The sequence below is a fragment of the Bufo bufo genome, chromosome 1 (assembly GCF_905171765.1).
Source record: "Bufo bufo chromosome 1, aBufBuf1.1, whole genome shotgun sequence".
Classification (NCBI taxonomy): Eukaryota; Metazoa; Chordata; class Amphibia; order Anura; family Bufonidae; genus Bufo; species Bufo bufo.
Genome location: NC_053389.1, coordinates 345,275,839 through 345,290,008, shown reverse-complemented (window position 1 = coordinate 345,290,008; position 14,170 = coordinate 345,275,839). Strand labels below are relative to the sequence as shown.

At 43.4% G+C, this 14,170-nt stretch overlaps 1 protein-coding gene across 2 annotated transcripts in view; it reads left to right on the top strand.

The window, feature by feature from the left end:
• LOC121009503 (RUN and FYVE domain-containing protein 1-like) overlaps positions 1-14,170 on the top strand; it is a 186,977-nt gene that overhangs the window by 67,067 nt on the left and 105,740 nt on the right. For both annotated transcript variants that reach the window (XM_040442693.1, XM_040442684.1), the window contains one exon: positions 12,929-12,994. In XM_040442693.1, coding sequence (XP_040298627.1) covers positions 12,929-12,994 — 66 coding nt within the window. The remainder of the gene's footprint in view (positions 1-12,928; positions 12,995-14,170) is intronic.

Genomic DNA, 14,170 nt, shown 5'->3' with positions numbered 1-14,170 from the left:
CATGACCCTCTTCCTATTGAAAAAAGAAAAGTTGGATTCAAAATGGCCAACTTCAAAATGGCCGCCATGGTCACCACCCATCTTGAAAAGTTTCCCCCCTCACATATACTAATGTGCAACAAACAGGAAGTTAATATCACCAACCATTCCCATTTTATTAAGGTGTATCCATATAAATGGCCCACCCTGTATAATAAAAACAATAAATTACTGGAGATATATACACACTCACCTAAAGAATTATTAGGAACACCTGTTCTATTTCTCATTAATGCAATTATCTAGTCAACCAATCACATGGCAGTTGCTTCAATACATTTAGGGGTGTGGTCCTGGTCAAGAAAATCTCCTGAACTCCAAACTGAATGTCAGAATGGGAAAGAAAGGTGATTTAAGCAATTTTGAGCGTGGCATGGTTGTTGGTGCCAGACGGGCCGATCAGAGTATTTCACAATCTGCTCAGTTACTGGGATTTTCACGCACAACCATTTCTAGGGTTTACAAAGAATGGTGTGAAAAGGGAAAAACATCCAGTATGCCGCAGTCTTGTGGGCAAAAATGCCTTGGGGATGCTAGAGGTCAGAGGAGGATGGGCCGACTGATTCAAGCTGAAGAAGAGCAACGTTGACTGAAATAACCACTCGTTACAACCGAGGTATGCAGCAAAGCATTTGTGAAGCCACAACACGCACAACCTTGAGGCGGATGGGCTACAATAGCAGAAGACCCCACCGGGTACCACTCATCTCCACTACAAATAGGAAAAAGAGGCTACAATTTGCACAAGCTCACCAAAATTGGACTGTTGAAGACTGGAAAAATGTTGCCTGGTCTGATGAGTCTCGATTTCTGTTGAGACATTCAAATGGTAGAGTCCGAATTTGGCATAAACAGAATGAGAACATGTATCCATCCTCTGATGGCTACTTCCAGCAGGATAATGCACCAGGTCACAAAGCTCGAATCATTTCAAATTGGTTTCTTGAACATGACAATAAGTTCACTGTACTAAAATGGCCCCCACAGTCACCAGATCTCAACTCAATAGAGCATCTTTGGGATGTGGTGGAACAGGAGCTTCGTGCCCTGGATTTGCATCCCTCAAATCTCCATCAACTGCAAGATGCTATTATATCAATATGGGCCAACATTTCTAAAGAATGCTATCAGCACCTTGTTGAATCAATGCCACGTACAATTAAGGCAGTTCTGAAGGCAAAAGGGGGTCCAACACCGTATTAGTATGGTGTTCCTAATAATTCTTTAGGTGAGTGTGTGTGTGTATGTATGTGTGTGTATGTGTATATATATATATATATATATATATATATATATATACACTGCTCAAAAAAATAAAGGGAATGTAACTCCAAGTCAATCACACTTCTGTGAAATCAAACTGTCTACTTAGGAAGCAACACTGAGTGACAATCAATTTCACATGCTGTTGTGCAAATGGGATAGACAACAGGTGGAAATTATAAGCAATTAGCAAGACACCCCCAATAAAGGAGTGGTTCTGCAGGTGGTGACCTGACCACTTTTCAGTTCCTATGCTTCCTGGCTGATGTTTTGGTCACTTTTGAATGCTGCCGGTTCTTTCACTCTAGTGGTAGCATGAGACGGAGTCTACAACCCACACAAGTGGCTCAGGTAGTGCAGCTTATCCAGGATGGCACATCAATGCGAGCTGTGGCAAGAAGGTTTGCTGTGTCTGTCAGCGTAGTGTCCAGAGCATGGAGGCGCTACCAGGAGACAGGCCAGTACATCAGGAGACGTGGAGGAGGCCGTAGGAGGGAAACAACCCAGCAGCAGGACCGCTACCTCCGTCTTTGTGCAAGGAGGAACAGGAGGAGCACTGCCAGAGCCCTGCAGAATGACCTCCAGCAGGCCACAAATGTGCATGTGTCTGCTCAAACGGTCAGAAACAGACTCCAGGGGTGATATGGGGGCCCGATGTCCACAGGTGGGTGTTGGGCTTACAGCCCAACACTGTGCAGGACGTTTGGCATTTGCCAGAAAACACCAAGATTGGCAAATTCGCCACTGGCGCCCTGTGCTCTTCACAGATGAAAGCAGGTTCACACTGAGCACATGTGACAGATGTGACGGAGTCTGGAGACGCCGTGGAGAACGTTCTGCTGCCTGCAACATCCTCCAGCATGACCGGTTTGGCATTTAGTCAGTAATGGTGTGGGGTGGCATTTGTTTGTAGGGCCGCACAGCCCTCCATGTGCTCGCCAGAGGTAGCCTGACTGCCATTAGGTACCGAGATGAGATCCTCAGACCCCTTGTGAGACCATATGCTGGTGCGGTTGGCCCTGGGTTCCTCCTAATGAAAGACAATGCTAGACCTCTTGTGGCTGGAGTGTGTCAGCAGTTCCTGCAAGATGAAGGCATTGATGCTATGGACTGGCCCGCCCGTTCCCCAGACCTGAATCCAATTGAGCACATCTGGGACATCACGTCTCGCTCTATCCACCAACGTCACGTTGCACCACAGACTGTCCAGGAGTTGGCAGATGCTTTAGTCCAGGTCCTTGAGGAGATCCCTCAGGAGACCGTCTGCCACCTCCTCAGGAGCATGCACAGGCGTTGTAGGGAGGTCATACAGGCACGTGGAGGCCACACACACTACTGAGCCTCATTTTGACTTGTTTTAAGGACATTACATCAAAGTTGGATCAGCCTGTAGTGTGTTTTTCCACTTTAATTTTGAGGGTGACTCCAAATCCAGACCTCCATGGGTCAAAAAATTTGATTTCCATATTATTTTTTCGTGTGATTTTGTTGTCAGCACATTCAACTATGTAAAGAACAAAGTATTTCAGAAAAATATTTAATTCAGATCTAGGATGTGTTATTTTTGTGTTCCCTCTATTTTTTTTGAGCAGTGTATATATATATATATATATATATATATATATATGTCAGAATGGGAAAGAAAGGTGATTTAAGCCATTCTGAGCGTGGCATGGTTGTTGGTGCCAGACGGGCCGGTCTGAGTATTTCACAATCTGCTCAGTTACTGGGATTTTCACGCACAACCATTTCTAGGGTTTACAAAGAATGGTGTGAAAACGGAAAAACATCCAGTATGCGGCAGTCCTGTGGGCAAAAATGCCTTGTGGATGCTAGAGGTCAGAGGAGAATGGGCCGACTGATTCAAGCTGATAGAAGAGCAACGTTGACTGAAATAACCACTCGTTACAACCGAGGTATGCAGCAAAGCATTTGTGAAGCCACAACACGCACAACCTTGAGGCGGATGGGCTACAACAGCAGAAGACCCCACCGGGTACCACTCATCTCCACTACAAATAAGAAAAAGAGGCTACAATTTGCACAAGCTCACCAAAATTGGACTGTTGAAGACTGGAAAAATATTGCCTGGTCTGATGAGTCTCGATTTCTGTTGAGACATTCAAAATGGTAGAGTCCGAATAAACAGAATGAGAACATGTATCCATCCTCTGATGGCTACTTCCAGCAGGATAATGCACCATGTCACAAAGCTTGAATCATTTCAAATTGGTTTCTTGAACATGACAATGAGTTCACTGTACTAAAATGGCCCCCACAGTCACCAGATCTCAACCCAATAGAGCATCTTTGGGATGTGGTGGAACGGGAGCTTCGTGCCCTGGATGTGCATCCCTCAAATCTCCATCAACTGCAAGATGCTATCCTATCAATATGGGCCAACATTTCTAAAGAATGCTATCAGCACCTTGTTGAATCAATGCCACATAGAATTAAGGCAGTTCTGAAGGCAAAATGGGGTCCAACATCTTATTAGTATGATGTTCCTAATAATTCTTTAGGTGAGTGTGTGTGTGTTTATATATATATATATATATATATATATATATATATATATATATATATATATATATACACATAAAAAGGAACAATATTGTATAGACTGGGCGACAGCAATATACACCTCTATATATCAGCCTGCAGCAGTATACACCTCTATATATTTAGATATTTCTTGATATACCGATAACCATGCAGGTGAATGCAGACATGGCTTATCTGAACATGCGAGTCCTTGATGTCCCATGTATGGGAAACTAAGAACACAAAGTACCTTAGAACAATATAGATGGGTGTATTGATTTCCTATATGTGAATCCCAAAATTGTCGAATGAGATGGTGATTGTGACAAAGTAATGTCAAAGTTTATATCAAGCAAGATGAAATATACAATTACACACTGGGATGTATATACAGCCTGGCCAGGTGAACATTACGTGAGTTGGGACAGGGTACTGGAACACCCGTGTACAGGAAAAACTGGTGGAGTTCCTGAATTTCCACTGTGTCCCGCTTGCGGTTTGAATAGTAGTAGTAGTAGTATATAGGGTAGCGTACTTTACCACTCCGTAGTTACTTCGTGGCTCCGTGTTCGGAAGCTGCCTGTAGAGCGCGAGATCCGAACTTCGCTTTGCCCTGCAAGGACCTGTGTGGCGTCCCACGTGGTCCGCAGGTGTCTCACGTGACTCTTAAGATAGGGAGGAGCTTGGTTCCGTATTTTGGATGTATGGGTTTCACCACGATCCCTGTTCAACATTGGGGGGCTGGTGCTGCCAAGTTCTCCCGGATCGATGACATGGATGTCGTTCAGTCTTTGTATTAATCCCTCACTGTTCAATACCAGATGTGTTTTGGGGTAAGAAGACCCCTTCTTCAGTGGCTGAACAGTTGGAGTCAAATGGCCTCCTTTTATATAGTATCCATAAGTAACACAATGTATGCTGGGACAGCGAGGGATTTCAAAAAGATGTGGATGTGAATCCCAATTTCAGATTGGATTCCGAGGTCACTCTTCTCCATTTGTCAATATGTTCTCAAGTAATGTCCAAAAAGTTCAGCGCATCCCCTAAAAATTCACTGTCACTTAAAACATCGAATCCGAGTGAGGGTTGAATAACAATACATTATAGTATTAGGCCCATAAAAGTACATATAAAATGACAAAAAAAACACATGCGGCAGTTGTGCGTTTTCAATGCGTTTTTATGGAATCCGAGGTATTCTCTAGTCGTGTTGCAAAAAAATTAACCGCGTCTCCAGAAAAGTTAATAAACCAGAAAAGTTAATAAAATAAAACTAAAATATGAGTCAAATTGGAATAAAAATACATTAAAGGGGTATTCCCATCACAATGATCAAAGTTTAATCTGTTAATAGGGTGCCAGTGATCGTTTTTGTAAATATATTGTATAAGCAAATTTCCACCCTTCTTGATCAAATTCTTTCCCTCCTACCTCATTGTTGTCCTTTGGTCTCCCATAGTTACGGTCACAGCTGCCTGACGATTCCGTGGGCCGCGCCTGGCCAGATGAACCACATCCATCCAGTGGCCGGCCTCTCATTTCATTCATAAATGAGCACGTCTGAAACAGAGCCGCGCATGCTCTGTTTGCAGGGCAGACTTCGGAGACTCTGTAAGGACCTTCTGACGTCACAATATCACGTGACATCCCTAGTTCACATGGGTCGGCAGCCGGAGCGCTCTGTTATCACAGGCACCGCCCGATTGTTTACAGAGTAGGAAGGTCTGCAGCACTGAGAGGGGAGACAGTCTGACAGTGCTGGAGAGGTGGATGTAACTACTGGGGAGGGGCTGAGAATTGTATGTAGGGGGGGATTCTGTGTGGGACTGTATGCTGGGGGGAGGGAGCTGTGTGAGATTATATACTGGGGGCTGCTGTGTGAAATTATATACTGGGGGCTGCTGTGAGATTATATACTGGGGGGCTGCTGTGAGATTATATACTGGGGGGGCTGCTGTGTGAGATTATATACTGGGGTGGCAGCTGTGTGAGATTATATACTGGGGGGCTGCTGTGTGAGATTATATAATGGGGGGGCTGCTGTGTGAGATTATATACTGGGGGGGCTGCTGTGTGAGATTATATACTGGGGGGGCTGCTGTGTGAGATTATATACTGGGGGGGCTGCTGTGTGAGATTATATACTGGGGGGGCTGCTGTGTGAGATTATATACTGGGGGGCTGCTGTGTGAGATTATACACTGGGGGGGCTGCTGTGTGAGATTATACACTGGGGGGGCTGCTGTGTGAGATTATATACTGGGAGGGGCTGCTGTGTGAGATTATATACTGGGAGGGGCTGCTGTGTGAGATTATACACTGGGAGGGGCTGCTGTGTGAGATTATATACTGGGAGGGGCTGCTGTGTGAGATTATATACTGGGGGGGCTGCTTTGTGAGATTATATTCTGGGGGGCTGCTGTGTGAGATTATATACTGAGGGGGTGGATGTGTGAGATTATATACTGGGGGGGCTGCTCTGTGAGATTATATACTGGGGGGGGGCTACTGTGTGAGATTATATACTGGGGGGGCTGCTGTGTGAGATTATATTCTGGGGGGCTGCTGTGTGAGATTATATACTGAGGGGGTGGATGTGTAGGATTGTATGCTGGGGGGCTGCTGTGTGAATGCACCCTTACCCATAGTAAACTAACTACACAGATTGGATGCACAGAAATCCAGCATTGTATTAATATGCAAATAAGTCTCAGCATACAATCCCACACACAACCCCCCCCTCAGAATAATTCCACAAGACACCCCCCCTTCATACAATCTCACACAGCACCCCCCCCCCCCCCCCTCATACAATTCCACACATTTTAGCACCCCAGAAGCGGTTCAAGGAAGACAGATGTAGCAGTGCTGTATTTGAAGTGATTCAAACTTAGTGCTGGTAGTAGAGAGGAAGACAAATGTAGCAGAGCTGTATAAGAAGTGGTTCAGGAAAGACAGATGTAGCAGAGCTGTATATGAAGCGGTTCAGGGAAGATAGATGTAGCAGAGCTGTATTTAAAGTGATTGAAACTCAGTGTTGGTAGTGGAGAAGAAGATAGATGTAGCAGAGCTGTATATGAAGCTGTTCAGGGAAGACAGATGTACAGATGTATCATCGTTACCGCTCCCTTTTTTCGCAATTCGTTAATAACAAAATGCGATTTAATCTCCTTCAGTGTAGCAATACACAGCAAAGCCACTAGATGGCGGTGTTTAGTTAAAGTATTCAAATTATCGTAGTTATTGGCCAGAGCGGCTTCCCGTTTTACCGGCTCCCGTCATCCCTCCCCTCTGCCTATCACCCTTAATGTTTGTTCTCCCCTAAACTTAGTGTCCCCCCCCCCCCCCCCCCCCGTATGTGTACAGTTAGCATCTACAGTATATCATTATCTACAGTACTTGCGGCTGCGTTAAGCCGTATGGTCTGTCGGGTAGCCGACTTCATCATCCTCCTGTTCCCTATACTCTGTTGGACTCTGTACTGTACAATACATGTGCTGTATTTAATTAAAAAGTATGGCAATACATGAATAAAAATACAGCCATGTACAGTACAGTACATACACATGCATGCGCAGCTTACTGTAATTACCGTCTGGTCGCGTTCACCCTTATGGAAACACCGAGGTGGCGGAGATTACAGTAACCTGCGTGGCATTGACAATATACGGTAATGTACAGTATACTGTCCCCTTCATCACGCACGCGGCCAAAAAGAAGAAATCGGGTGGTGGGAGTTCACCAGACAGCTACTGTACACTAGCTCCGGCTCACGATGTTGCGCCTAGGACTAAGTTGAAATCGCAATGCGATTCATAGAACTTGAATTAATCGCATTGCGATTTCAACTTTCTCAAATCCGACAGTACATTCCAGCATGGAGCCGTTCCCATGGTGATGGGGACTCTCCTTGAGCACGGAAGTTGGCAGAAGCTCTAAGTTGAAATCGCAATGCGATTCCTAGAACTTGAATTAATCGCATTGCGATTTCAACTTTCTCAAATCCGACAGTACATTTTAGCATGGAGCCGTTCCCATGGTGATGGGGATGCTCCATGAGCACGGAAGTCGGCAGAAGCACAAGGCAGATGACTATACCCTAGGAGTACATTATCATAACCCCGCACCCTCAGAAATTAGGAACTCTGCTTCAAGTACAAGTGACACTGGAGCGCAGTTCATCATTCCTGAGGGTGCAGGGTTACGGTAATGCACAGAGGAGTTACAAGTGCAAGCATAAATCATTGATAAAAAATGCACCCTATCCAGAACTACAAATGTACTGTCAGATTTGAGAAAGTTGAAATCGCAATGCAATTAATTCAAGCTCTATGAATCGCATTGCGATTTCAACTTAGTCCTAGGCGCAACATCGTGAGCCGGAGCTACTGTACTGTACAGTGTACAGTAGCTGTCTGGTGAACTTCCCCCCCCCCCCCCCCCCCCCCCGACACCCGATTTCTTCTTTCTGGCCGCGTGCGTGATGAAGGGGACAGTATACTGTACATTACCGTATATTGTCAATTCCACGCAGGTTACTGTAATCTCCGCCACCTCTGTGTTTCCATAAGGGTGAACGCGACCAGCCGGTAATTACAGTAAGCTGCGCATGCATATGTACTGTACTGTACATGGCTGTATTTTTATTCATGTATTGCCATACTTTTTAATTAAATACAGCACATGTATTGTACAGTACAGAGTCCAACAGAGTATAGGGAACAGGAGGATGATGAAGTTGGCTACCCGACAGACCATACGGCTTATACTGTAGATAATGATATACTGTAGGTGCTTACTGTACACATACAGGGGGGGGCTGCAGTTTACAGCTTGCTCTCCCATGTACTGTAGTTCCAAGCGGGTCCCGGGTAGTTCCAAGCACCATCTGGTGTTCACTCAGCAAAATTGCACCACCAAGCGCTTCGGGTTCACAAATGAAATTCGCTATCGTTACGTGGTGATGCGAGTCTGCAGGGAGCGCTAACGATGATACAACTGTAGCAGAGCTGTAGCAGAAGTGGTTTAGCCACAGTGCTGGTAGGGGACTGGGAAAGACAGATGAAGCAGTGCTGTATATGAAGTGGTTCAGGGAAGACAGATGTAGCAGAGCTGTATAAGAAGTGGTTCAGGGAAGACAGATGTAGCAGAGCTCTATATGAAGCCGTTCAGGGAAGACAGATGTAGCAGAGCTGTATATGAAGCCGTTCAGGGAAGACAGATGTAGCAGAGCTGTATAAGAAGCGGTTCAGGGAAGACAGATGTAGCAGTGCTGTATATGAAGCGGTTCAGGGAAGATCGATGTAGCAGAGCTGTATTTGAAGTGATTGAAACTCAGTGCTGGTAGTGAAGAGGAAGATAGATGTAGCAGAGCTGTATATGAAGCTGTTCAGGGAAGACAGATGTAGCAGAGCTTTATCAGAAGCGGTTTAGCCACAGTGCTGGTAGGGGACTGGGGAAAACAGATGTAGCAGAGCTGTATAAGAAGCGGTTTAGGGAAGACATGTAGCAGAGCTGTGTAAAAAGCGGTTCAGGGAAGACAGAAGTAGCAGAGCTGTATATGATGTGGTTCAGCCACAGTGCTATTGGGGTAGGAGAAGACAGATGTAGCTAAGCTGTATATGAAGCAGTTCAGGGAAGACAGATGTAGCAGTGCTGTATCAGAAGCGGTTCAGCCACAGTGCTGGTAGGGGACTGGGGAAGACAGATGCTTTTGGGCTAAAGTATATTAGTGAATTATTGTTTTGATGCACAGAATGGGTTTGTAAAATATAAGACGGGTTCTGTGTGTAAAACTGTATTAGACTGCAGGACAGCCACATGTTACTGTCTTCGCTCACTTCCCATGGCTCTCCGAGTGATGATTCCCCAGCAGGGGGGAAGGGTTTCACTGACCCTGCAGGCTCCCAGAATGGTGACTCATCCTATCAACATGAACTAGCACGCAAGGACTGAGTTCTCAGTGTGATGTCAAAGAGGCATGGCCGGCCTTCACTCAAACTGCCTAAGCCCACCTAGCCTTAGAAGCAGGAAATCAGGACGTGAACAGCAGAGCTGGCTGCAGGTGAGGATGAAAGAGCAAGATGGGAATACCCCTTTAAAGTATTAAACACATAAATATACATATAAAATGCCAGAAAACGCACAAGCGGCAATTGTGCTTTTTTAATGCGTTTTTATTCAAAAACTTGAAATACGTCACAAGACGCATTGGCAATCTGGAGAATCCGTATCAAATCTCAAAAAAGGATCATATCAGACTTCAAAAAGGAGTTCCATTGGATATCTATGTAATATTATTTGGTAGTATTATTTGGTACTTATGTTGAACACGGAGCCCCGAAGTAACTATGGAGTGGTAAAGTACACTACCCTATATACTACTACTATTTAAACCGCAAGCGGGACACAGTGGAAATTCAGGAACTGGCAGGAACTCCACCAGTTATTTCTGTACACGGGTGTTCCAGTACCCTGTCCCAACCTGGCCAGGTTGTATGTACATCCCAATGTGCCATTGTATATCTCATCGTGCTCGATATAAACTTTGACATCACTTTGTCACAATCACCATCTCATTCGAAAATTTTGGGATTCACATATAGGAAATCAATACACCCATCTATATTGTTCTAAGGTACTTTGTGTTCTTAGTTTCCCATACATGGGACTTGAAGGACTCAGTTACTAACATAGCGCGCATGTTCAGATAAGCCACGTGGTTATCGGTATATCAAGAAATATCTAAATATATAGAGGTGTATACTGCCGCAGGCTGATATATACAGGTGTATATTGCTGTCACCCAGTCTATACAATATTGCTCCTTCAAGCCCTATGTTTTTATGTATATATATATATATATATATATATATATATATATATATATCCAGTAATTTATTGTTTTTATTATATAATAAATTGTTTTTATATTTAATAGCACACAAATAACGAGTGCCCGCCATCGTTCCATTTTTACTAATTTATGTGGTCTATCTCCTGCAATGCTCTTGCAGCCTGCAGTATGTAGGCCACATGATACAGAGGACGAGATTGCCCATGAATAAGCACAGATCTAATATTTCTAAGGAGGTCCTGAGTCATAGTGTCTCTTGACATTTTCTATCAGCACATAATAAAGATATATCTGGTCCAAGTATCACGATTCTTGAACAAATTTGTGATTTTGTTAATGATAGATTACATACTTTGATAAAGCTAGAATCCTTTTGGATTTTTAAGTTGAACACGCTGGTACCGTTTGGTCTTAACAAGACCATAGAACATGTCAAGTTTTAATTATTTCTTGCATATGCCCACAAAAGATGAACAATGGACCCTTTCCATAAATAAAGCACTAGCAACCAAAAAGACAAGAAATACAGGTCCAGAAAAAAAATATATAACACATTTTATTAATCCGTAATAGCACAAAATACAGATATATAAAAATTCAATATAAGTATTGCTGAAAAACACTGGAGGGAAACAAAAAAATCTCCCCATACAGAGTGTACCCTGGTGGAACAAGCATCACTCAGTGTCTCATAGAGTATCAATTAAAATATAAAAATATTTTTGCAATACGGCGAATGGCGTAACGGAAAAAAGGGTCAAGGCCATTTTTTCATCACTTCTCTTACCCAAAAATTTTTATGAAATGTGATCTAAAGGTCACACTCATTCCAAAATTGTGTCAATAAAAGCTACAGATTAACCCGCAAAAAATGCTCAGTACATATAACTAGAAAACAGTTATGGGGTCAGAATATGGTGATGTAAAAATAATGTATTTTTCAAAGTAAAACATTTATTTATTTTGCACTATTTAGACATAACAAAATATACATATGTGATAATCGTACTGACCCAGAGAGCAACAAAACCCGTAAAATGGTGGGGGAATTGTTTTTTTTTTCTTCCAATTTCACACCATTTAAAAAAAAAATTCCCGCTTCCCACCACATTGTATGCCATATTAAATGGTGGCATTTGAAAGTACAACTTGTCCCACAAAAAACAAGCTCTCATGTAGATATGTGAATGGAAAAATAAAAAAGTTGTGGCTCAAGGAAGATAGTGAAGAAAAATGAAAACACAAAAATGAAAAAACCTCTGGTATCCAATTTTTTTAATTTTAACCCCTTAAGGACCTGCGCCATACATGTTTGGCACTGGTGACCATGACTTAAGGACCAGCGCCGTACATGTACGGTAGGCTGATCGGGCGGGTGCAGGAGCTGCGGCTTTCTGATCAGCGGCAGGGGTCCGGCAGTCACTGATAGCCGGACCCCTGCTGTATGCCGGCGCATTAACCCTTGCACTGCCACGGTCAGCGGGTGCGGGGTTGCCATCAGGTCCCTGCGCTGCTAAAAAAAAACAACAAAAAAAACATTTTTTTTGTCACCTTACATCACTAAAAGTGCAACACTAAGCGATCAAAAAGGCGTATGCACCCAAAATAGTACCACTCTAACAGTCACCTCATCCCGCTAAAATTTAGCCCCTGCCGAAGACAATCGCCCAAAAAATTAAATAAACTATAGCTCTCAGACTATGGAGACACTAAAACATGATTTATTTATTTTTTGTTTCGAAAATATTGTGTAAAACTTAAATAAATTAAGAAAAGTATACATACAGGTGAAACTCGAAAAATTAGAATATCTTGCATAGTTAATTTATTTCAGTAATGCAACTTAAAAGGTGAAACTAACATGATAGACTCATTACATGCAAAGCGAGATATTTCAAGCCATTGTCATATAACAGTGTAATGTTATGTTGGGACTAGAGACAACCTGAATGCTCAGGATAAAGAAGGCCGCACCCTGTTCTCTTTCTCTAGGGTCCTGGACACATTGTTCCAAGAACTGTCCCAAAAATTGCCTTAGAATAGTGCCTTCCTGTAGCGCAGTCTGGGTCCTCTTTGCTTTGTCTGCAGTGCCGTTGTCCCAACACAGTGCATAAAGAACACACAGTTACTTGCAGATTTTGTAGAAGTAGAGTTTATTCGTTTTCAAGCCAATGGGTAAAAACACATTTCCATTTTGTTTTCAATGTCTCCTTTTTTTTTCCACAGAGCAGATGAAATTACTACGGTTCTTGATCAAAAGCATTATGTTGAAGAATTAAACAGACACTTGAGGTAGGCTATATTGTTCATATTATTGCAACCTGTTTTTCAGATTTCAGTTTTGCTACTGTATCGTCAATAATTAACATCTGACAAATCCCTCAGGATTGTAAAGGAGAGCAGTTGTTCATACTTTGATCCACCCTTGTAATGGGTGTAATTATTATGAATATATTGCCATCGTACCATGCAGTCCCTGGATAATTCCACAGGTCCCAGATAAACCCGGATGATTTCTTGCGCAAAGACTGCAATACAACCCACTAATTTGATTATAATATACCATGAATAGACATAGTATCTGCCCACATAAAGACTAACAGTACTCAATGTGGTATAGTACTTTGCCCACAGAGGGACATTTTGTACCAGACTGGGTAGAGTCTGGTACAATATGGCCATAATGTGTCTACATCGAGCCATATATTTCTCAAGAGTGCCCAGAGTGTCAAATTGCCACATGATACCTTGCTATACAGTGCTCTGATTACTGTATCCAAATAAGCAGAACTCGGCTTCGTGCCTCATTAACAAAGCCGAGTTCAGCTTCATATTTTGATACAGTAATTTATATGAATAAACAAACTGACACGTGATAGAGGCGAGATGAAGTAAGTATTGCGATATTTGCAGAAATTTTGGACCTCTGTGGAGGACATACATTTTACAGTAGGACGGAGCCCATATTATTAACGTAGTTTTTAAAAGAATCGGGTTTGGTTACAGCCATCCGAACCAGATTTGCTCAACCCTAATACTAATATTCAGCCTGGAAGTCTTGCACAGGCCCAAGCCTATTACTACCATCGAATGCTTTCGCTGAGCCCGTCCCAGGAAGCGAGCTCGTCTGGTTTCAGCACTCTCAGATGCCATGGTCACATTTGGCTATGGCATCAGAGGGGTTAAGTGTCTGCTGTCTGCGCTATCACCGATCACTGACATTATCCCCGAGCGCCATCTTTAAACGGAGTATCGGGGTGCTGTATCCCCATGTTTGTTTATTGCTCTGCTGATGATAGAGTTGGATTTTACATCTGTGCTGGATCTACACCTTGGTGTTTAAGCAGTCTAGAATCAGATAGTATCCATGCACAATTACTTCCCCACAGTGGCGTAGCGTAGGTTGCCAGCACCTGGGGCAAGCCAAGTATTGCAGCCTCCCCTTTCCCCCCAAACCTGTGACCACAC